General features: G+C 49.5%; 1 protein-coding gene and 2 long non-coding RNA genes across 4 annotated transcripts; 1 reads left to right on the top strand and 2 right to left on the bottom strand.

Annotated features, from left to right (window-relative positions):
- Positions 1-102: 102 nt before the first annotated feature.
- Positions 103-2,641, bottom strand: LOC112882240. 2 transcript variants are annotated; one of them, XR_003226628.1, is made up of 5 exons: positions 2,189-2,641; positions 1,586-1,665; positions 1,435-1,495; positions 546-1,233; positions 103-446 (listed from the first exon to the last, which is right to left on the bottom strand). It is a non-coding gene; the product is annotated as an uncharacterized LOC112882240 (long non-coding RNA). The 2 variants fall into 2 exon arrangements; XR_003226627.1 differs by having other exon boundaries at positions 546-1,495.
- Positions 2,642-4,082: 1,441 nt separating this feature from the next.
- On the bottom strand, positions 4,083-6,503 carry LOC112882944. Its single transcript, XR_003226731.1, has 3 exons — positions 6,085-6,503; positions 4,496-4,595; positions 4,083-4,407 (listed from the first exon to the last, which is right to left on the bottom strand). It is a non-coding gene; the product is annotated as an uncharacterized LOC112882944 (long non-coding RNA).
- Positions 6,504-14,614: 8,111 nt separating this feature from the next.
- On the top strand, positions 14,615-18,483 carry LOC112879460 (leucine-rich repeat receptor-like serine/threonine-protein kinase BAM1). The gene is made up of 2 exons (XM_025943714.1): positions 14,615-17,215; positions 17,583-18,483. Exons 1-2 carry the CDS (start codon positions 14,617-14,619, stop codon positions 18,065-18,067), a joined length of 3,084 nt encoding a protein of 1,027 aa, XP_025799499.1. The 5' UTR covers positions 14,615-14,616; the 3' UTR covers positions 18,068-18,483.
- The last annotated feature ends 3,821 nt before the right edge of the window (positions 18,484-22,304 follow it).

Genomic DNA, 22,304 nt, shown 5'->3' with positions numbered 1-22,304 from the left:
ATATATGTACTGCTGGCGGCCTAGCACATATGTGGGGCAGATAAAGACTCCATTGCTAAATAGATCACCAAAAAAGTAGTTCAATAGAAAAAGGTCCCACTTATCATTGTGTATGTATAATGTCCACATGTTAAGATTATATGGAAGCACTGACAGTAAATCAAATTCACTTGGGATTCAGAAATTATGGGAAAAGAAAGAGAACCAGCATCACAATTTTGGATAATACCACAAGCACCTTGACTAGTCCAAACTTACACAGAATTGTTCAACAGCCTGAAAGTGGTTAGAAATGTGCCAAATACTAGACTCAACGAATAAAAGTTTCCAGTGTTATTTTAATCAACAGCCTGATATTTAGGCATGATTCATCGTTAAAAGGAGCGATGCTAGACGACACTCCTTAGCAGATTAAATGGAGAAGAAGGTCAGCGCACCTTGCCAGCCTGATCATCCATACAGTTAAAAGAATTTCAGATAACAAGTGGAAAAGAAAACATACTGGAAAATGAAATGAGAAGGATAGAAAAAGGTAAAAGCTTCACCTCAGAACCAACGAAGTGCTTGCTTGATGACATACATCAGGCATCAGCAAGGCTAAAGATTGATCAGACTTACTTGTTGTAGCCATAACTCATTACAATAATCTTTTAACTCTTTCCCCAGCTGCAAGCGTTGATGTCATTATCTCTTCAAAACAAGCAACAATATTATGCTAATAGCTTTTAATCCTAGGAGGTGTACCCTTCATTTCTTACACCGACACTCCTAATTTCAGTTTAGCATAGCCAAATCAAAGTGCAATTTCTCGCATGATAACTTTCTTACCATCCAACTCGTTAGCAAGCTCTACTCCACAAACCTTTATTTAACAAGTCTGCGGTATGACTTGGAGCTCCATTATTATTTGTAGATAGGGACATGAGAAGCTGATGCAACAAGTGCAGAGTCCATTTTAGCAGCTCCAGTGATTAATATTTAATGTTTTATAGCAAAACAAATTTGAATCATAAACAATAGAGGATTCATAATTGACAAATAATATATTAGCTCTAGATTACCGGCTATAGCTAGGACATTTTAAAGCATGAAAACCACATTCATTTACTCCACATTTCCAATTTAAGAGAGAAACCATTTTAGCATACCTCTGTAATCCTCCTTTCACTCTTACCATGGTAGCATTGCCGTAAAATGCATCACATATCCACGAACCAAATCAGTCTAGCATGCCTGGCATCTATAGCAGCTTAGAGTTCAATTTTCTGAAATGTTCTTCGAATTGATTACAAGAAAAACACACATACTGTTACTGAGCAATGTTCTTTTCATCAAACATCAGAAGAATATTTTGAAGTTACAATATTATTTCTCTGTTCTGAACCCTTTGGAGGAAAAAATCTGAACTTAATTAAATATGCAGCTAGAGCTTACCGCCATCAAATTAGCCTCTGAGTGACCCTCTGGGCCCATTATCACTGGTCATTGCTATTCGCTATTTAAGACAAAATACCAAAACACTCAATCGAAATGCAAAAATAATGTGGCATTTAAAAAGAATTGGAAAATGCCAGGAGAAACTTACCCCCAGAGTCCCAGATTTCACAATTGGCTCACTGATGGCATTAAGCGTGTGATAGATATTGTGCGAGTATAACTGAATATCTGCATCCAACATTAAACCTTTATGTTGAAGGTATGTAAAGGTGATCTGATCTATACGAACTTAGCAAGTCTAGCGTCCTCTAGGTCCCTTGGGCTAAAACCTGAAAGACATGTGAGAGCATCGGGATTCACGCCAATCATGAAAGTTCTTAGCATTCTAGTGAAGATTCCATTCATCATCTGTGCTGGAATCCCATATCCTCCACGGTGATATTTATATGTTAATAAAATTCGGATCAGTCACGCCAATTGATGCTATAGACTAGGGCCTCTTTATATCACCTGAGATCAAGACATGAGCTTTTAAATTAGCCAAACCACTCAATTACCTAGGATCTCAAAGCTAATTGGCATTATATACTGAAATTTGTTAAACCAGACATCATCTCAGTGAGGAAAACAAGTTATAATTATACTGGAAGCGCTGTTAATTGTCTGATAAATCAAGCTCAATGAGAGCGGTCAAATGTATAGCAATGAGTGTTCCAAAAGAATAGGCAGATCTTTGAGGGCAGGACCTCACCTTGTTGCCATCTGCACTACCAATGCTGGGACGATCCTAGCCTCCTAGCTCTAGCCACATCGCACATGGCAAACTTCTCGGCAAGTGCACTCCATCGTCACACGTCCTCCTGCACTAATCCGGCGAGACCCACCCGGATGAACGCTTGGGCGTAGTCGGCGAGCGAGGTGGATGCAGGGGCAGCCGCGGCGGTTCTGGGGCGCGGGGTCGCAGCGGGCATGGAGCGTGGGGGCCGAGCGCGACGGAGGCCGGCGCAGTGCCACGAGGGAACACAGGGGCGGTGGCACGGCGTTTCTCGAGCGCGGGGGCGGAGCGAGGTGGAGAGGTTGGGCTGCGCGTGGAGGACGGCGGCACCGCGGCGCGCGGCAGGAGTCACGGCGGCGCAAGGTGGGAGGCGCCGGGGGTACCGAGCGCGGGGGGCCGCAGCTCGCGGCGGAGGAGGGGGGCGGCGCGATGGTCAGAGCGGGTGATTTTAGCGAGCGATGATCCCGGATCATCACGCGCCCGGGATCCTTTAGCGGCAGGATGACGCTCGACTGGGCCGTGACGTACGAGCGAAAAAACTTTCACCTTTTGGTTCTTTTTAGTTGTAGAGATCCCTGCGTCATTTTTTTTCAAAGCTCTTCGTCCGATATGGGAACATGTTCATGTTGGGGCTCATACTACTAACGCCTTCAAAAAAAGATTTGCCAACCTTTTTCTAACCGACACAAAATAATTTAACTTAACAGATCTCGGTAAAACAGTTGATACTCGATAAAGATCTTTTTTCCGGTAGTGTCTTTCTCTATAATAATAAGCCTTTCTAATTTGAGTAAGATGCACAAGTAGAACCAGCACTGACCTTCGAACATGCCAACTCCACATTACAAGCCACTAAAAACCTATTTTACGAGTCCCGGTTCTCGAATCAGTTCCAACACGCAGCAGATATGGCAGTGTGTTTGACAAAAAAACAACAGCATCCGAACGAAACTAGCCAATGCCAAAGCAAAAGTGGCCATCTCATCTGCATCCAAATCTCTGCTCCTGCTCATGGTTCCAGCTGTGCTAATGGTAGCTACAGCTTATTTGTAATGGTTACCACACGACAAGCCAGTGCTAAGAAACTTTTAGGGCAACTCCAATAGACTATGTAAAAATCCTAGCTAAATGAAAAGGTAAAAGACTAGGTAAAAACTAAAAAGCTTCCCAAAGGGTGGGGAACCAACGGCCTCTCCAAATCTTGACTTTCCATACTCGAATCACATCCACGTTGGAATTTACTCCATTTCTACCCTACTCACACGCGTGGGTTCTGAACCCACAGCACCGGCCAATCAGAGGTCGCCGGCCGCCGCCGGCTGCCGGTGAGGCCGGCACCCCATGATGAGGAAGGCCGCGTGAATCTAGCTAGGTGGTCGCCGGCGGTGGGTGAGCGCCGGAGAGGGGCGGTGCCACGGGGGAAGGCGGCGGCGGCCATAGCCAAGGCATGGAGCTCACCGGCGGCGCGTTGTGGAGAGGTCGGAGGCGAGGTGGAGGCCGAGGGAGGTCGGCGAGGTTGTGGCGGCGCTTGAGCCGCGGGGAATTGACCTGCGGGGCTCCGACGCAGGCGAATCAACCGACGGTGCGGGACCTCCGCGCGAGCGAGCCGGCCATCGCCAGCGGCTCCGCCGGTGGGATCCATGGCGCTGCTGCCCGGCGACGGCGGGAGGGCTGCAAGTCGCGATGGCGGGAGGGCGACGGCGGAAAGGCGGTGGTGGGAGGGTGAGCGCGAGGGAGGGAGCGCGACGTGCAGGAAGGCGATGCGAGATGGCGAGCGGCGTTGGCTCGCGAAAAGTGTCGAGCAAGGGGAGTGCTTTGGCTAGCCGGATACATTGGCTGTTGGATCGCAAATTTAGAGAAATTTTCCAAATTATACCTGTCCCGCTGAGTTTTACGAGGCTTTCTGGAGATGCTCTTAGCCGGTACATATGATTCTTCATACAGTAGTGATGCATGGAGTGATGTCATACAGTTCTTAAAAGGACACGACAGCTGATAAAAGGAGACACCATACAACACCTTGGCCGGATATATAAGTTAAGAGAGGCTTTCATTTGCTAGCTGCTCGTCAGTCAGATCTCGACAGACAGTCGACACTCCATACCAAAAGAGGCACCCCAACTATCGTACACGCGTACCACTTTGCAATCCATTTGAGCTCGACATACACTTTTTCCAGCTCCTCATTGCGCTGCCTATCAAAATAAAGGGGAAAAAAGAGAGTCATACTTGGAGTGATACAGATCAAGTCAATAATTAATCACAATAATGCTTGCACCTCACCTTAGAACTTCTCCTATTTTGTACAGCTCTTCACTCACTCACCATCCAAACTCTCGAGTGGACGAGCTGCATCCGCGCTTCCATTGGCACGCTGTTCAGCCTGAAATTAAACAATAACAATGAAATAAAGATGGCGTGGCAACAGCAACATAGTAGCTATAAAAACCATCAATGCTTCCTGTTACTCATCATAAATCAAAATGCCACTCTTTCCCTCAAAATATAGTGAAGACAAGGACATTTTGATCCATGTGTTCTTTTCTTGCAGAGTCCACATCTGTGGAAACTACAGAGTTGGCACTTATACGGTTCCTAAGGAATCATTACACTTGGAGATATTCTTGAGAAACTAGTGGCAGAAGTCTCGTTGAGAATATGGCGCGCACAGAGCGCTCCTGTCTCCATGACTCCATTGTTAGTGGAAAAAGGTTTAGTAACTAAGAACGAAACACTAGTACACATAAGCATATTCCTATTCCTTCCTGGATTTTAAAATTTTAAACAAATATGTGTAGACACACCCCAACTAACTTTTATAAACTGCCTTGATATACGAGTATAAGAATGTTTGCCACAAAGATGGTGAAAAAGACCAGTACTAGTAATGGTAGCAAGTTCTTTTTTAAAAAAATTATGCCATGCTGGTAAATATTAGATGGAATGGATGACTCGAGAAAATCAATTCTCATATGTTATCCTCTGTGCCTGAAAATCTAACAACTGACGAAGACATGTACCATAGTTTCATTTTCATAATTAATAACAAAAAGTGTCATGCGACTAATGTTAACAGCTCAGTCCTCAGTATTAGGCATTAAATCTGAATATCTGATTGTGTACCCTGCATTTTGCAGATTTCAACAATTGATGCCCTTATTTTACAAACAATGAACCGTAGATACTAAATTGATGGAACTATTTAATGAATGAATAGATGACCTCGGATTTTTGCAAGAGCACAACTAACAACCACACTAACTCTCTGCATGTCTGTTCTTGAAGACACGATCATGCTGATTCTGGCACCATGATTGGCTAACCATCTGGGATCATGTGACAGGACGAACAAAGTTATCATCACACACAATTATATGATCAGCTTAATTATACTACACCATTGACACAGCACAAATTGGTGCAGCGGTGTTTTCCCCCTCTGTATTTTGTGCAGAGTGCAGACATGCTGCTGCTCTGTCCACGTAGTCAAATAGATCACAAATCACTGATGCCCAGTGCAAAAAAGAGCACAATTCAGCAGCACATTTAACTGAAGTGAAACACCACACAGTATGCCAAAACATCCAGAACAGGACAAGAGATAGGTCACTATTTCTGAGGAACAAACATGAACTTTAGTTGGGTAAAGAACATATCTTGCCTCGATTTGGAAAAAAAAGGATGGCTTAACCGCACAGGTTGGTCAATGGTCACCCAAGGAAACGAGTTGCCGATGAATCGATCGATTTTCAAATTACCGAAACGAATTCACCACTCGGCGAGCATTTTTATCAGATACGGGAGATGTATGCGATTGCAGTGCTAACACTACTCCGAAATCGTTAGCGGTAGACGGGATCGGAGGGGCGAACCTGGCCGGGGGTGGTGCCGAGGAACCGAGACCGTGCCGCCGCTAGCATTGAGGGCCCCGGCCGCCGGGGGGGATCCACTTCCTCGTCGCCAGACTGCGAAGCGCCATGGGGGGAGACCTGGATTCGGAATCCGGAGTCGCGCGGCTAGGGTTGCGGCCTCCGGTGGGGATCGGGATTTCTTTCTGGAGCTTCCTCCTCCGCCTCCTCTGCGGCTTTCAACAGTCCAGGCACCGTACGTCTCCGTCTCGCGCGCGTCCTGCGCCTGCCTCTGCAAGTCCGATGACCGACCGACCGTGTGGGATGCTCCAGCGATTTGCCTTTGGGGGGAAGGGTGACGGGGAATCAGCCGGAGGAGGTGCGGAAGGCCGTTCGCGCCGCACCCAGCTGCGGGCGCCGTCGCCGCCGGGCGGCAAGCGGGGGGAATCGCTCTCTTTTTTGAGTGAGGAAAGCACGCGGGCAACCAGGGGCTATTTTGTATAACCAACAGGGGGTTTTGTGCAAAACTCCGGATCACGATTAATAGTCGTGATCCAAACTGGGGTGGTTTTGTAAACATTTGTCGATATTAAAAATCGTGATCCAAAATAGGAGGTTTATTATAAATATTTGGATCACGATTATTTAGCCGCGATCCGATTTAGGGGGCTCTTTGCAAAAAAAGCTGATCAGTTACGACTTCGCCACGGCCCCACGGGCGGACCGGCCATGGCGGGCTCGTGCCTCCATCCGGTCACCCTCACCCAGCCCCAGCACGGACGAGCTCGGGGCGGTTCTCGGTCCGCATCCACTACGCCACCCGCCGCCGCCGCACAGAGCGCCCTCGCGTCTCGCACAGAACCCAAACGTGAGGTGGCGCACGCGACGTCGTCGGAGAAGACGGCCGGCGGGGAGCGAAGATGGTGATCCCAGGAACTTCGCGCGCGATAGTCGAGTCCGCAGATCAGTAAGCTTCAATCGATTTGGCGGAGCTCCGGTCCGGAGGCTTTGAAGCCTTTGAGCTCCGGCCCGGTCGCAGGGTGTGACGGCCTCCATCCAGATTGTACTGCTGGTGACGGGACGCCACGCCATTAGCTCGTTTGGTTAGCGGATCTCGACCGGCATCAGCTTGTCTTTGGCACCCAACCCAAAGCAGAGCAGTTGTGCCGGATGAGGAAGCCAGCACTGTCTGACCATCAGAATATATCCTGACCTCCGATCCTATCCTATCCTATCCATCGTCGTCCTCCTCGCTCCCCTCGACCAGAATCATCGCCGTGGGAGCATGGTGATAGGATCACGCCCACTGGGAGTGAAATGAAGTGAAGCAGGTACGTAGACGTAGGCAGGCCGGCCGGCCGTCAGAATGATGAGCAAGGCCTGTCAAGCTGTCACGCGCATCGCCCACACGTACAGGCCGGCCTGCATCAGGGCAGACGACACGAAAAACAAGTGCTAGCGCCAAGTACTTCTTCGACCATGCTTCGAGGAAGGTGAATTCCAGTGATGGACATCTGTACCACCTCTTGTTTATCTATTGTCCTGCGATTTCAGTATATCTCCACTATGTCTGCTTATTTAGCTGGTTTTGTGAAAATTTGTAGTAATGTGATTGGTAGTAGGTGAATAATTAGGCAAAGGCAATTTTGTATGTACTTCAGCAAACTGAATATACTGCATTGTAAACTCGAACTTAATTTGAGTTCTGAAATTGGACTTGCTGAGGACCTAGCATTGGTGGAAGTGCTAAATATACAAATGAACTTGCTGATCTAGTACTATCTGTTACCTTCCTTCAGACTTTCTTGTTTTAAAAGGTGTTATGTTACTTTCTGCCATAGCTGAAGCTGAAATCTCAAGCTCACTCTTGCTACCTTTCGAATTAGTTCTAGTACATAGCTCATCAAACTAACTGTAAATGCTGCGTTGGACAGTTGGTCATGAGTTTTATGTGTTGTATCTTTTCAGATCGTGGCACACATTGCTATCGCTAGCGAGGACCCTCTGGTCTCTAATGTGCTGCTCAAAAGTAGTATGTTATGGTTATGAGGTCATGATTCAGGTGCTTTGTTTTCTGTTATTCAGGTGCTTTGTTTTCTGTTCTGTCATGGTTAAGCAGCTATATTTTCTTGCTGAATTGTGAATTGTTTGGGATCATTGTGCACTGCTGATGCTTTTCTAGCATTTTGTTTGCTACCGAGCAGTTCAACATATGGACCATCTTGTGGAGCTGATTCTTTCTATTTCTAGCTCTCTGTTTTCTCTTGAGGAAGTTTCAGTGGGAAACTACTGGTTATCTTAGTCATTTGGTGTTTTTCTTATTGAATTTTCTGAACATGACCCAGGAAACTACTGGACATCATCCCAAGTAGTTCGTGATAGCTAATCTGGTTCTTTGGCTGAATTCATCATTTCATCATGATCCTGGTTTGAGAAATGTCTGTCTAACATGACCACCTGTAACTGTCGTTTCGTGTTCTGAAAAATGGTCTATATGCATCTACGAATAGTGAAGAAACTGAAGAACGTTGTGTCTTGGATAGGCATGAAACTCAAATCTTGAAATAAAAGCTTCGGGTAAGGCAATTGCAGTACACTGGCACAACATTTTCCTGAGGTGTTATGCAGCACAAGGCAATTTCAGTACATTGACATGATTAACTTGAAATATGACTGACATGTTATGTTCAGTTGTGGCTGTTCTTGACAAATAGATCCTGATCATGTGTCAGAAAATTGTATTGCTTGAGAAAATGTTTTTTTTCAGAAAATATTTTTTTCGTGCTTGAGTCATCTATTATGTCAGGCATATTTCATCAACTGTTTTTTTTAAGTAAACAGCGTCGCCATTCAGTTCCTGGTTGGCTGGGTTCCATCTTTTCTTTTCAAATTCGAATTAAATCGCTGCGATGGAGTCTGAGCCTCTGAGCTCCGGGGACACCTTGATCTGCGAAACTGATCTCTTTCTGATAAAGAAAAAAAAACATGTTTGGAGTTTCAATCGTTTCCAGCTTCCAGGCTTACAGCACAGAGACGCCAATGTGCCATGGTCCAGCATCATCAGCTTGCTGCATGCATGAGACGGAAGGCGACTGGGAGCGAGAACAAATTGAGACGCGCCGGTGTCCGTTGCTCTGGAGTCGAGGGACGGAGGGAGGAAGGATATGGCCGGGCTGGGCTTGCCGACGCGCCTCCACTGCCTCCTGCTCCCCCTCATCGTCACCGCCACCGCCGGGCCAGCGCCAACTCGGAGGTGCTGCTGGCGACAAAGGCGGCGCTCGCGGACCGCGGCCCGCGGGCTGGCGTCCTGGACGTACGCCACCGCCACCGGCCCACCGCGGCCGCCAGCCCCTGAGCCCCTGCGCGTGGTCCGGCGTGACGTGCAACGCGCGCGCCGGCGCCGCTGTCATCGGTCTCGACCTCTCCGGCCGCAGCCTCTCAGGCTCCGTCCCGGCAGCGCTCTCCCGCCTGGCTCACCTCGCGCGGCTCCGACGTTTGCCTTTGGGGAAGCGCGACGGGGAATCAGCCGAAGAAGACTAGCTACGTCAGGCCGTTCGCTTTACCCAGGCTGCGGCGGGCGGCAAGCCGGAGGGACCGAGAGCGCGGAGAGAAAAGCACGTGGAAAACCAGGGACCATTTTATAAACAACTAGGGGGTTTTCTGTAAATATTTGGATCGCGATCCAAACTGAGGGTGTATATATAAATATTCGGATCGCGATTAATAATCACCATCCAAACTGGAGGTGTCTTTGTAAATATTGGGGGTGTTTTTGCAAATCATGTTGAGCTCCTGCGACATCGCCGCGACTCCGCGAGCGGACGGCCATGGCGGCATGCATGTCTCCATCCGGTCATCCTCACCACACGCAGCCCTAGTGCTGACGAGCCCGAGCCTGGCCGGTGCCCACTCCGCATCCAGTCCGCCACCCGCCGCCGCTGTACAGAGAGCGCCCGCGCGTCTCGGCGTCCGCGAACCGGTGAACCCGGAGGAGAGGAACCGGAGGTTGGGGACGACGGCCGACGATAGGGAGAGAGATGATGCTCCAGGAGCTTTGCGCGCGGGCAACAAGCAAGACGTTGGGAGAAGCGCGGGCAACGAGCAAGACGTTGGGAGAAGTGCGATGGGAAATCAGCGGGAGAAGGAGCGGAAGGCTGCTCGCCGCACCCAGCCTACGGCGCCGCCACCGCCGAGCTGCAAGCCGGGGGAACCGAGAGCTCGGAGAAAACCACGCGGAAACCGGGGACTATTTTGTAAACATTCAGGGTGTTGTTTTAAATATTTGGATCGCGATTAAGAATCACGATCCAAACTGGGGGTGTATATGTAAATATTGCCATCCAAAATGGGGGTGTATTTGTAAATGTTTGGGGCGTGTTTGCAAAACATGTTGAGCTCCTATACAACCTCGCCGCGACTCCGCGAGCGGACGGCCATGGCGGCATCCATTGCTCCATCCGGTCATCCTCACCTCACCCGGCTCCACTGGTGACGAGCCCAAGCCTATCTGGTGCTCAGTCCGCGTCCACACCGCCGCAGTACAGAGAGCGCCCGCGCACCTCGCCGTCCCCGAACCGGCGAACCCGGACGAGAGGAGGCGAAGGTTGGGGACGGCGGCCGATGGCGGGAGGGAGATGATGCTTCAGGAGCTTTGCGCGCGCGCATAGAGCGAGGACTTGTCTCGGCGGAGGCCTGCCATTGACGCGATGGATCTATTTATTCGAGACTTCTCCTTTTTCTCAAAAAATCGGAGCTCCAGTCCGAGGATGTTCTGACGGCACCGGCGGCTTGGTGCGGTCGGCGGTGGCGAGCGAGGGACGCCCCAACTCCGAAGCCCAGCAAGCAGACGACCGCGCGCCACGAGCGCTCATCCAACAGCACGTTTGCCGAAGGATTGCGGAGCTCGAGGTGGAGGGCAGGACGAAGGGCGTGGTTGCGCCGACGATGTCCGGGGTGGACGGTAAATGAAATACCGGCCACCCTGGATAGTGCATCTGCGGCTAAGATCTGCGGCGCAGGATAGGATGGGAAGCGAGGATCCTTGGCCCTTTTCTTTTCTTCTTCCTCGCGCGCTCGGCCTCGTCTCGACCGGTCGCCGGCGTACCGCTCGGCCTCTCCGGTGACGCAAGTAGCAATCGCTAGATACCTCGCGGTGGAGTGGAGACCGTGCCCTGGAATGCCAAGGTCTGACACCTCCGGCTCCGTTAATTTGTGTTGTGGCATGGCCGCCGGTGAATGGAGGATCGCGGCCGCCTTCAGGAGTTCGATCGGGATTCCCGTCCCCATCCCCAGCCCTATGGCGCGGACCGGAGCGGTTGCTGATGCGGATGAACGCCGCCGGTGGGACGGGCGAGCTCAGCTCGATCTCCAGCATGTCGTCAACGGTGGTGGTAGGCTGGTGTCCTGCACTCCTGCTTGCAGGATTCGTAGGTCAGATGCTGGCATGTTGCAGGAGGCCTGCCATTGCTGACGCGATGGGCGAGCCGGCAGATCAGTAAGAGAGGATTTCAGCTCGCTTCCTGGAATCTGTCGACTAGCGCTCGCACGCCGTATCCCTGCCGCTGCTCGTCGCGGTCTGAGCCGATTCCAGAACTGCAAAAGGCGGCCGCCACCTGACGGCACGTCGACACGAACTTGGATTTGACCAATCGGAACCTGGCTGGAATGGTACTTGAAATGTGAGGCCTGAATGAATCGGGGGTGATGGGAAACCTGAATGGTACGGTTGGTTTGTTTGTTTCCTGGACGACGACGCCGACGACGAGCTCTCCGCTGACCAGCCAGCCAGACCCGTCCAAAGGAGTGGACATTTTCTTTTTATTACTCGCACATGACATCCTGGACATGGCAGTGGACACGGGCACACTGCAGTTGAACACTTGATGGAGCAGAGCACTGAACGGCAACGGCATGATAAGAAGAAAAATGGATCTTGCTGCCTGCTGGAACTGGAACAACCTGTGGAGCGGCGTACTACGTTCAAATTTGATTGGCACCTGGACTGATGCCTGCCTGGCCTAGAACACGAAGGAAGACACCAGTATACACTAGGCTGCGCCGCGTGCGCGTCCGGGAGAACATCATCTGAAATATATATGAACACTAGCTGAGCGAAGGCAGGCATGGTTGAACTGAAGAAATGTGGGTGAAAGCGAGCATCCAGGGTCTCCATCCAGATTGGCCGTGCTGTGCTAGCTGGTGATGGGAAATCGGCACGCCATGGTTTGGTTGGCGATGGAGGAGGGCAAGCTAAGCGCGCTCTCGATCGGCTGACGACCATCCAAAGTCGTAGCACTGCTGAGGAGTTAAATCCACGATTAGAGTAGCAGCTGCGTGTGACCGTGTGAGATTGAGGGGCTCTTTCGCGCGGCTCCTTGAGAATCTTCACCGCCGGCTCCTTCACAAGCTGTACCAAATGGTACCTTTTCAAACGGTTTTAGGAGCTATTTTCTAGTCAAAAACGGAGAAGCTGAGCCTCTCTGAAGAGTTCTGTCAAACACCTTCTGAGAAGGCAATGGCACCGAGTTAGGGGGCGAGAGAAGGCAATGACACCGAGTTAGGGGGCGATAGGAAGGTTGTTAGATTCTGTGAGATCGACCGATAATGCATCATCGGCGGCGGCGGCGGCGGCAGCAGCAGAGTCTAGCTAGTAAAACCATGGACGGAGGCCCTTGAACGAAATTTTCAGCCGGAGTTGAGGACGATGGACGACGAGGGTGTTTGGAGTGGTTTCATGAATCTTGGGATGCATGCGGTTGTCTGTCGACGTGCAGTGGGGGCAAAACGCTCGTGGCTCGAGACCGGCATTTCCGTCCTTGCTTTATTTTTTTTTACCCCTCGGTACTGCACTTGCACCACCGCCTGTCAGTGTCAAGACAATTTCCACTGGGCCGCTGGTACCACCTGTTTTTTTTTACCTCGTCCAACTCACTTTGCCTAGTAGATCACAGTACGCTTCATCCTCTTATCTTATCTAAAATACGTCTAGTTTAAGATCGATATCGACATGTACAAAATCATTCGATCAAAGCAGAGATGCCAATATTGTGCCATGGATGGTCCAGCATCATCAGCTTGCATAGTAGTTGCATGAGATGGGAAGGCGACAGGGAGCCAGAACAATTTGGGAGGCGATTTGCCGGTGTCCGTTGCTCTGGAGTCAAGGGAGGAGGCATAAAATAGGCATGGATCACGGGCACCCGATCGAGCAAGGCGACGGAAAACAAACGGCACGTTTTGCTTCTTCTGACAGGAAAACCTTGGAGCGCGAAGAGGGGATTACCTTTTGCTAACAGCCTACCAATGATTTGGTTCACAGTGACAATGATTCGATTACCTCCACGCTTCTGACATGCACGCCTTCTTTTTACAGTTCACCTCCTTTTACAGTTCGCCTCTGATTTGAGCTCTGCTACTGACAGAAGAGGTTGGACTGTCTCTCTCGACCCCTTCCTCCTGGGCGTAACTTTTTGACCTGCGGGTTCCGGTTAGCATGCGTACAGATTACAGATACAGTCATACAGTAAAAAATAAAATGGAAATCTTTTCGAGATGCTGGTAGCATACTCCATGAAACTCGTAGCAGCGATCGATGAACACCACAGACCGCAGTACCTCCCAAGTCAAAGACTTTGGTGATCCAAGTTATAATTAACAATTTCTTTTGCGAGGGGTTATAATTAACAATTTAACATGGGAGTAGATGTGGTTGTGGTTACTCTATCTACTCTACTCGGCTTGCACAAAAGCTACTGATGTGTGAGGGTGAATGCACGAGCATGAGCGAGCTGCTCCGGCCGACAGGGCCTGTCACAGTGCAGGGATCGCAGCACATTCACCCACGAGCGGGCTTGGACCACACGCTGCCATGGTCCATCCATGCAGTCATGGTCTCCTCATGGAGATGGACGCAGCTCGGAAAAGGATAGCAGCAAGCAACCTAATCGTTCTGACAGAGAATTAGCAAAACAAAAAAGCTTTGGTTACGGCGAGCATCAACGCTAATCAAGGTCCCCAAAATGGCGCGTGCATCTCGTCTGATTCGGCCGAGACACGCCTGATAAAGTGGCAGTATCTAGCAAGACCTTTTTACAAACTTTCCATCTAGCTCTCCAAGTTGCTAGCAAGCGACAACATCAGAGGCATTGTGGCAACACACACCATCGCAGGAGAAAAGCTAGTAGAACATTATCAACCCGGAAAGCAACTTTTCCATGAACAAAAATCCACAGCAACTAACAAACCACACCTGTCCCATCCCAAAAAAGAAAAGACACCCCCACACAAAGCCAACCCCAACCTTGAAACAAAAGACAAGTTAGGTTTTTTTTAAAAAAAACAAAAGACAGGTTTCTCCGGAGAAAAAAAAAGAAATCAGAAAATCCAACCAACCATCACATGCTTTTTTTTATAGGCACTAGCAGCCTAGCGAGTAGGGGTGTGTGTGTGTGTGTTGCCGTGCGTCCAAGAATGAGCAGCCTATCGTAAGCTCTCTCCTTTCTCGCGGCCTCACACCCGTCTCCACTCTCCCCGACGGAGCCCGGAGCCACGGGCACAATGCCGACGCGCCTCCACTACCTCCTGCTCCCCCTCCTCGCCGCCGCCGCTGCCGTGCCGGCGGCGGCGGACGCGGACGCGGACGCGCTGCTGGCGGCGAAGGCGGTGCTCGCGGACCCGGCCGGCGCGCTCGCGTCCTGGACGGCGAACGCCACCGCGGTCGCCGCCCCGTGCGCGTGGGCCGGCGTGACGTGCAACGCGCGCTCGGCGGTCATCGGGCTCGACCTCTCCGGCCGCAACCTCTCGGGCCCCGTCCCGGCGTCGCTCTCCCGCCTGGCGCACCTCGCGCGGCTCGACCTCGCCGCGAACGCGCTCTCGGGCCCCATCCCGGCGCCGCTGGCCCGGCTCCGGTCCCTTACCCACCTCAACCTCTCCAACAACGTGCTCAACGGCACCTTCCCGCCGCCGCTGGCGCGCCTGCGCGCGCTCCGGGTGCTCGACCTCTACAACAACAACCTCACCGGCCCGCTCCCGCTCGAGGTCGCGGCGCTGCCGCTGCTGCGCCACCTCCACCTCGGCGGCAACTTCTTCTCCGGCGAGATCCCGCCCGAGTACGGCCGCTGGGGCAGGCTGCAGTACCTCGCCGTCTCCGGGAACGAGCTGTCCGGGAAGATCCCGCCGGAGCTCGGCAACCTCACCAGCCTCAAGGAGCTCTACATTGGCTACTTCAACAGCTACTCCGGGGGGATACCGCCGGAGCTCGGCAACATGACGGAGCTCGTCCGCCTGGACGCGGCGAACTGCGGGCTCTCCGGGGAGATTCCGCCGGAGCTCGGGAACCTCGCGAACCTCGACACGCTGTTCTTGCAGGTGAACGGGCTGGCCGGCGGCATCCCGCCGGAGCTCGGCCGGCTCAAGAGCCTCAGCTCGCTCGACCTGTCCAACAACGCGCTCACCGGCGAGATTCCGGCCACCTTCGCGGCGCTCAAGAACCTCACTCTGCTCAACCTCTTCCGGAACAAGCTCAGGGGGAGCATCCCCGAGCTCGTCGGCGACCTACCCAGCCTCGAGGTGCTGCAGCTCTGGGAGAACAACTTCACCGGCGGCATCCCGCGCCGCCTCGGCCGCAATGGCCGGCTCCAGCTCGTCGACCTCTCGTCCAACAAGCTCACCGGCACCCTCCCGCCGGACCTCTGCGCCGGAGGCAAGCTGGAGACGCTCATCGCGCTCGGCAACTTTCTCTTCGGCTCAATCCCGGAATCGCTGGGGAAATGCGAGGCGCTCGCCCGCATCCGCCTCGGCGAGAACTACCTCAACGGCTCCATCCCCAAAGGACTCTTCGAGCTCCCGAATCTGTCGCAGGTCGAGCTGCAGGACAACCTCCTGTCCGGTGGCTTCCCGGCGGTGGCGGGCACCGGCGCGTCCAATCTTGGAGCCATCACTCTCTCCAATAACCAGCTCACCGGCGCGCTGCCGGCGTCCATTGGGAATTTCTCTGGTTTGCAAAAATTGCTTCTTGACCAGAACGCGTTCACCGGCGCCATACCGCCGGAGATTGGGCGCCTGCAGCAGCTGTCCAAGGCTGACCTGAGCGGCAACGCGCTTGACGGCGGCGTGCCGCCGGAGATTGGGAAATGCCGGCTGCTCACCTACCTGGACCTCAGCCGGAACAACCTGTCTGGGGAGATACCGCCGGCCATCTCCGGGATGCGGATACTCAACTACCTGAACCTGTCCCGGAACCACCTCGATGGAGAGATACCGGCAACCATTGCTGCGATGCAGAGCCTCACGGCAGTGGACTTCTCGTACAACAGCCTGTCTGGGCTCGTGCCGGCCACCGGGCAGTTCAGTTACTTCAATGCCACCTCCTTCGTCGGCAACCCGGGCTTGTGCGGGCCGTACCTTGGACCATGCCATTCCGGTGGTGCTGGCACGGACCATGGCGCACACACCCATGGTGGCATGTCCAATACCTTCAAGTTGCTCATCGTCCTCGGCTTGCTGGGCTGCTCCATTGCGTTTGCTGCCATGGCAATCTGGAAGGCCCGGTCACTGAAGAAGGCCAGTGAGGCGCGGGCATGGCGGCTCACTGCGTTCCAGCGTCTCGACTTCACCTGCGACGATGTGCTTGATAGTTTGAAGGAGGAGAATATCATCGGCAAAGGCGGAGCTGGGATTGTGTACAAGGGGACAATGCCAGATGGCGAGCATGTTGCAGTGAAGCGGCTCTCGGCAATGAGCCGCGGATCCTCACATGACCATGGGTTCTCTGCAGAGATACAGACACTTGGGAGGATCCGGCACCGGTACATCGTGAGATTGCTTGGCTTCTGCTCGAACAATGAGACGAATCTCCTGGTGTATGAGTACATGCCCAATGGGAGCCTGGGGGAGCTACTCCATGGCAAGAAAGGTGGCCACCTCCACTGGGACACTCGGTATAAGATTGCTGTGGAGGCTGCCAAGGGTCTCAGCTACCTACACCATGATTGCTCGCCACCGATCCTACATCGTGATGTGAAATCGAACAACATTCTGCTTGACTCCGATTTTGAAGCGCATGTCGCTGATTTTGGGCTGGCCAAGTTCTTGCAGGATTCAGGCACATCACAATGTATGTCTGCCATTGCTGGATCCTATGGCTATATTGCTCCAGGTAAAGCATATATCCTTATGACAGTTTGCAATTTTTTCAGAACTACTGACAGTACCGGAGTTTTGATAATTCCTGCTGTCTGCTGTTTAAATTGGGAATACAGATATTGATTTTCGATGCTTGCAATGCTCTTACAATGCAAATGTGTTGTTAGTTGTTACTAATCGTCTCCATTTAGTTATGTCTGTCACGTTTAGCTAATGAAACATAGCATTGCCTTATATGTGATTCTGATTACCCACTTAACTGCTGCTTTATATCTGAAGTTTGTTTCACTTCTTCAGATGTAGAAATTTAGAGTTGCCCTTTACACCGAGTAGAGAAGCTCTTTTGCCAAATTAACTAACCCCTTTTTTTGGATTTACAGAGTATGCTTATACCCTCAAGGTCGATGAGAAGAGCGATGTCTACAGCTTTGGCGTTGTGCTTCTTGAGTTGGTAACTGGAAAGAAGCCGGTAGGGGAGTTTGGTGACGGTGTGGACATAGTCCAGTGGGTCAAGACGATGACGGACTCGAACAAGGAGCAGGTGATCAAGATTATGGACCCGAGGCTTTCAACTGTGCCAGTGCATGAGGTCATGCATGTCTTCTATGTCGCGCTGCTTTGTGTCGAGGAGCAGAGCGTGCAGCGGCCTACGATGCGGGAGGTGGTGCAGATGCTCAGTGAGCTTCCCAAGCCGACTATGAGGAAGGGAGAAGGAGATGAGCTTCCTAGTGGCGATGATGGTGCCGCGCCTGATCCTCCAGTGTCGTCTGGATCTGTTGAAGCACTGAATGATGAAGCCAAAGAGCAGCAGCAGCAACAACCGAGCTTGCAATCGTCCCCAACTCGAGATCTCATCAGTATCTGAAAGCAGTCAAGCTTAATTGTTACCATTCCTTCTTTGGTTGAAAGTTTGGATATTTCAGGTTTAGGGTGTGGTATTTAGGTTTCTGCACTTCGGGTGTGGAAATAGGTGTCAAATTTAGCTATCTGGTATTCAGGCATCGTCAATTAGGTGTGGAATCTTTAGGGTCTGAATTGTGGTGTGGTGTGTGCCTTAATTAGGGCATTGTTCTGTATATATCAAGCTTCCTAATGTCCATTCTCCTGTTAGAATTCAGGAGCTTAGTAGGGGGTTAGAAGCCTAGGATTATGGAGCATTCAAGTTTGTTTTGTACAATTGTACTTGTGTTAATGTAAGCACCTTAGCATTCATGTGTTGTACTGCACTCTGCCCTCAAGTCTCCAGGCAAGAAGAAAGGTGCTTTGGATGTTGTCAGTTAATGCAATGGCTTTCCTTGCTAAACACTATACAGGAACAGGACTCCTCATCCTGAACAACTGTTCACTAGTACCCTAGTAACATCACTAGCTGTCTGTTCACAACTGCTTGCCTTGACCTTCATTACCTCACATTAATGAAGATTATCATAGGCAAGTCCTTACAAGAACTTGCAAGCATTGACAGCCTATGGCTGCAGACCAGCAGGGAACCAAAGCTTTGAAGTGAAGTGAAAGCAACGGCAGGATCGATCAGCCTATGATTTGCTCGCATCCTCCTGACCTGGAGATGCTTCCTTCGCTCATCCCAATCGCCTTTTCTGTTACTCGGTCAAAAAACTATGAGCCGTGAAGGTTGCGCATGGCGCCCACAAGCACATGCTTGACGCCTGCTCTCTCCAATGTGGGGTGGGCCCACCTGTCATGGTCATGGACACTTCCTACTGATGCCGCACAGCAGCTCTACTGCTGCATCAGAGAGCCTTAGCGGTGTTTGCATACAAAGGCTGAACTTTAACTCATGTCACATTGAATGTTTAGTTACTAATAATAAGTATTAAATATAGACTAATTATAAAGCTAACTAGTCTATCAACCCGTGACCCCGCACGAACTAATTAGAATTAATATAAAAAAGCTTATAGCTAATAATTATAATTATCTATCTCACGCGCTCTTTCATCTATTAAATATTCTAACACATACTCTAAAATATATATTTATTATTATCTAGTTGCAATAGATTTCATTTTACATCACACCTACATTTATGTTTGATATATATTTAATTGAACCATTTGTTTGTGAATTAGTATTCTTATCTTTTCCACCATGTACATGGTGACACATATCGTGGGTATTATTTTTATATAATATAAATAATATATTAATAATGATAGAAATAGTAATTTAGAATTTTATATTGGTGCACTTTAATAATTTGTTATAACTATATAATTTGGATTTAGATTAGAGGTTACTTTAACTTTTAATAATGACATAATTCGATAATTTATATGCAAATTTAGGGGGTTATTTGCATTATTTTTATAATAGCATAGGTGGGTAATTTACATAAAGATTAGGGTTTATTTTAGATTTTTTTTATAATGGTATAGGTGGATCATTTAGATACATGTTTAGGGGGTTACTTTAATCTTTTTTATAATGGTAGAGATGGGTAATTTATTAAGAAAGATAACAGATCCAACGACTACTATAATTAGAGTTGCCGAATTGATGGCTGAATGTTTCTGATTTTTATGAGAATATCTAGAATTTCTCTATTTTTTTAAGTGTCCATTTAGAATCCTAGGTGGCTTCGTATGGCGGTCTCAAAAGGAGCCTCCAATTAGTAATAGTAACATATACAGACGGAGGCTATTTCGCGAGATGAATCTATTAAGTCTAATTAATCTATCATTAGCGAATGTTTACTGTAGCACCACATTATCAAATTATGGATTAGTTAGGCTTAATAAATTCATCTCGTAAATTAGCCTCCATCTGTTGAATTAATTTTATAACTAGTCTATATTTAATACTCCTAATCAGTGACTAAATATAACGTAGGCTAAAGCTAGCCATGGCATCCGAACACCCCCCTTAGGCACCGGCATAGTTGCGGTTGCAGGTAATATGCTAGTTTCAAACATTTGGTTGCAAAACAAGGGTTAAACTCTTAGAGTTATCGCCAGTACTAGAACATGGACTTCAAAATCGTTTACTTCGGATGCTCCAGATCTCCCCAGTCACGATCACATCTGTTGGCTCGTACCGGCCTTATCCAATCATTCAGACATAGCACATGTGTCGTTGTGCAATGATTATAGTCCTTTGTCACTCTGGATGTTCATGTTGTGACTGTAGCAGAGTAGGGAAAAAAATCAAACCAACATACCATCAGTCAATGTTCACCACTGTCGCTAAAAAAATATGGTAGTAATTCGTTTCTCATCTCTCCTCTCATTGCTTGAGTGCAGAGTTGCAGATGGCGCTGCCTCCATGGCTCCATGCTGTAGTCAGTGTATCAGCTGATGAAAAGCCATCGCACCAAGCACTTGCTCACTTTTTACAGGGCAGGCCTGCATCAATCTCCTTGGAGGAGTACTGAAACCGCACCAACATTTTCACGTCTTTTGGAGCAGTTTAGGATGAGTCAAGACGTAGATGGTCACCTCCCGAAACATCCCATGGACTACACTGCACAGATTTTCGACTGCCTATGTTCTGGCATTCGGCAACAGCATGATCAGAAGAGAAAAGGTTGGTGCACTGAATAATCCACTTGTGTGTGAGTGGTCAATGTCACATCATTTGTACGCCTTTTGTGATGGCTGTCCAAAATCGATCAAAAGATAGATACTTTGTTAGGACAAAGCTTTCGGCTATCATTCGGAATGATTTGGTCTTAACTGCGTCTTGCTTTTTCTCAGTGGATTACACACTCAGATTGTTATCTTCAGTTTTTGGACCATTAATAGGATTCATCAATCGCGTGTAACAGTTTGATCTGAACATTCTTTTCTCTGCTCCTATATGCAGATGAATGACAGTAAAAGTATCCTAGCAGTTCTGAATCATGCGTCCGCTTGTGGAAGGCTGAACTGAAGTATTTTTTGGCCACCAGAAGCTCCAAGTCCAACTGTTCAAACTCCAGTGTTTGCCAAAGGCAACCAAAGACTGACAAGAAATTGCTGGAGACAGGTCTATGTGGATGAAGCAAATGATCGAACAGGGACGCACCACCAACCCTAATCATCGCTTGGTTCCATGTGTGGACTGGATCAAAATTTGAAAAAAGACTAAATGCAGTTGTGCAGGGGAAGGAGCTGTGAAGAAAAAAGAAGCATAAATGGAATCCTGCAAGTTTGCTGGTCAACTTACATTTGTTTTCTGAAGCACTAACCCACTCACCCGTCCAATCCTCCACTAATAACACTCTGAAACAGTTTATTGTTGTAAGCAACCATTAAAAAACTTCAGCAAGTACCTCATGCAAGCCTGCTACCAATGCATGGAAAACCTTGGTCATGCCTCTCATAAGCCCACACGCAGGGAAACATTCGGTGTACTTCCTGATCCATCCATGGTCCAAGAACTTGCTTTGGATTCTGCATGAGTGAGTCCAGGGCACCTGCACAGTGATGCTGCTGCACTCAAACCTTGAGACATGTGTGCTGAGCAGTGAGCTACTGGCGTTACTGAATGCAGGTCAATGTGTTAGAGGAGTCTGCATCAGGAACACATTGCGGTGTCGGCAAGGAATTGGTGCTCTGGAACACATTGATTCCAAACCACAAATGGACCACCCGTTCTTACATTGTAGTTCAGTATCAGTCTCAAGGTGATGGTGTGGAGTGGGCTATGTGGGCACCTTACTTGGAGTTACTCAACGCTGCATTTCCATTCAGGTCTGAAAGAGATGTGACTGAACAGGACCTGCAGTTTTCTGAGGTCCAAAGCTGAGCATGCCATAGCTAGCAGAGGCCCACTAATGTACTATCTGTCATGGGCCTGTCAGGAGTTGGCATTGAGGTTTTCATGGATCATGGTGCTCTGGAATTCGAAATGCATAACAAGGCTTCTTGTGCCACCGCAAAAAAAAAAAGAAGAAGAAGAAGAAGACGACGACCCTGACCTTGTCACCTGCAAGGGTATATTTGTCATTTTCCAACCTCATTTGCCACCTTCAAGTGCCCTTAATGGAGTAGGGGTAAAGTCTGGCATTGTTTCAAAAAAAATTAGGGACAAATTTACAAACCCTAAAAAGTAGAGATAGAATCACAATTGGCACTTAGATTAGGGGTACGAACGCTATTTTT

The sequence above is a fragment of the Panicum hallii genome, chromosome 2 (genome assembly GCF_002211085.1).
Source record: "Panicum hallii strain FIL2 chromosome 2, PHallii_v3.1, whole genome shotgun sequence".
Taxonomy (NCBI): domain Eukaryota; kingdom Viridiplantae; phylum Streptophyta; class Magnoliopsida; order Poales; family Poaceae; genus Panicum; species Panicum hallii.
Note: the sequence above shows the minus strand (reverse complement) of the source record. Positions and strands in the feature narration are given on the sequence as shown.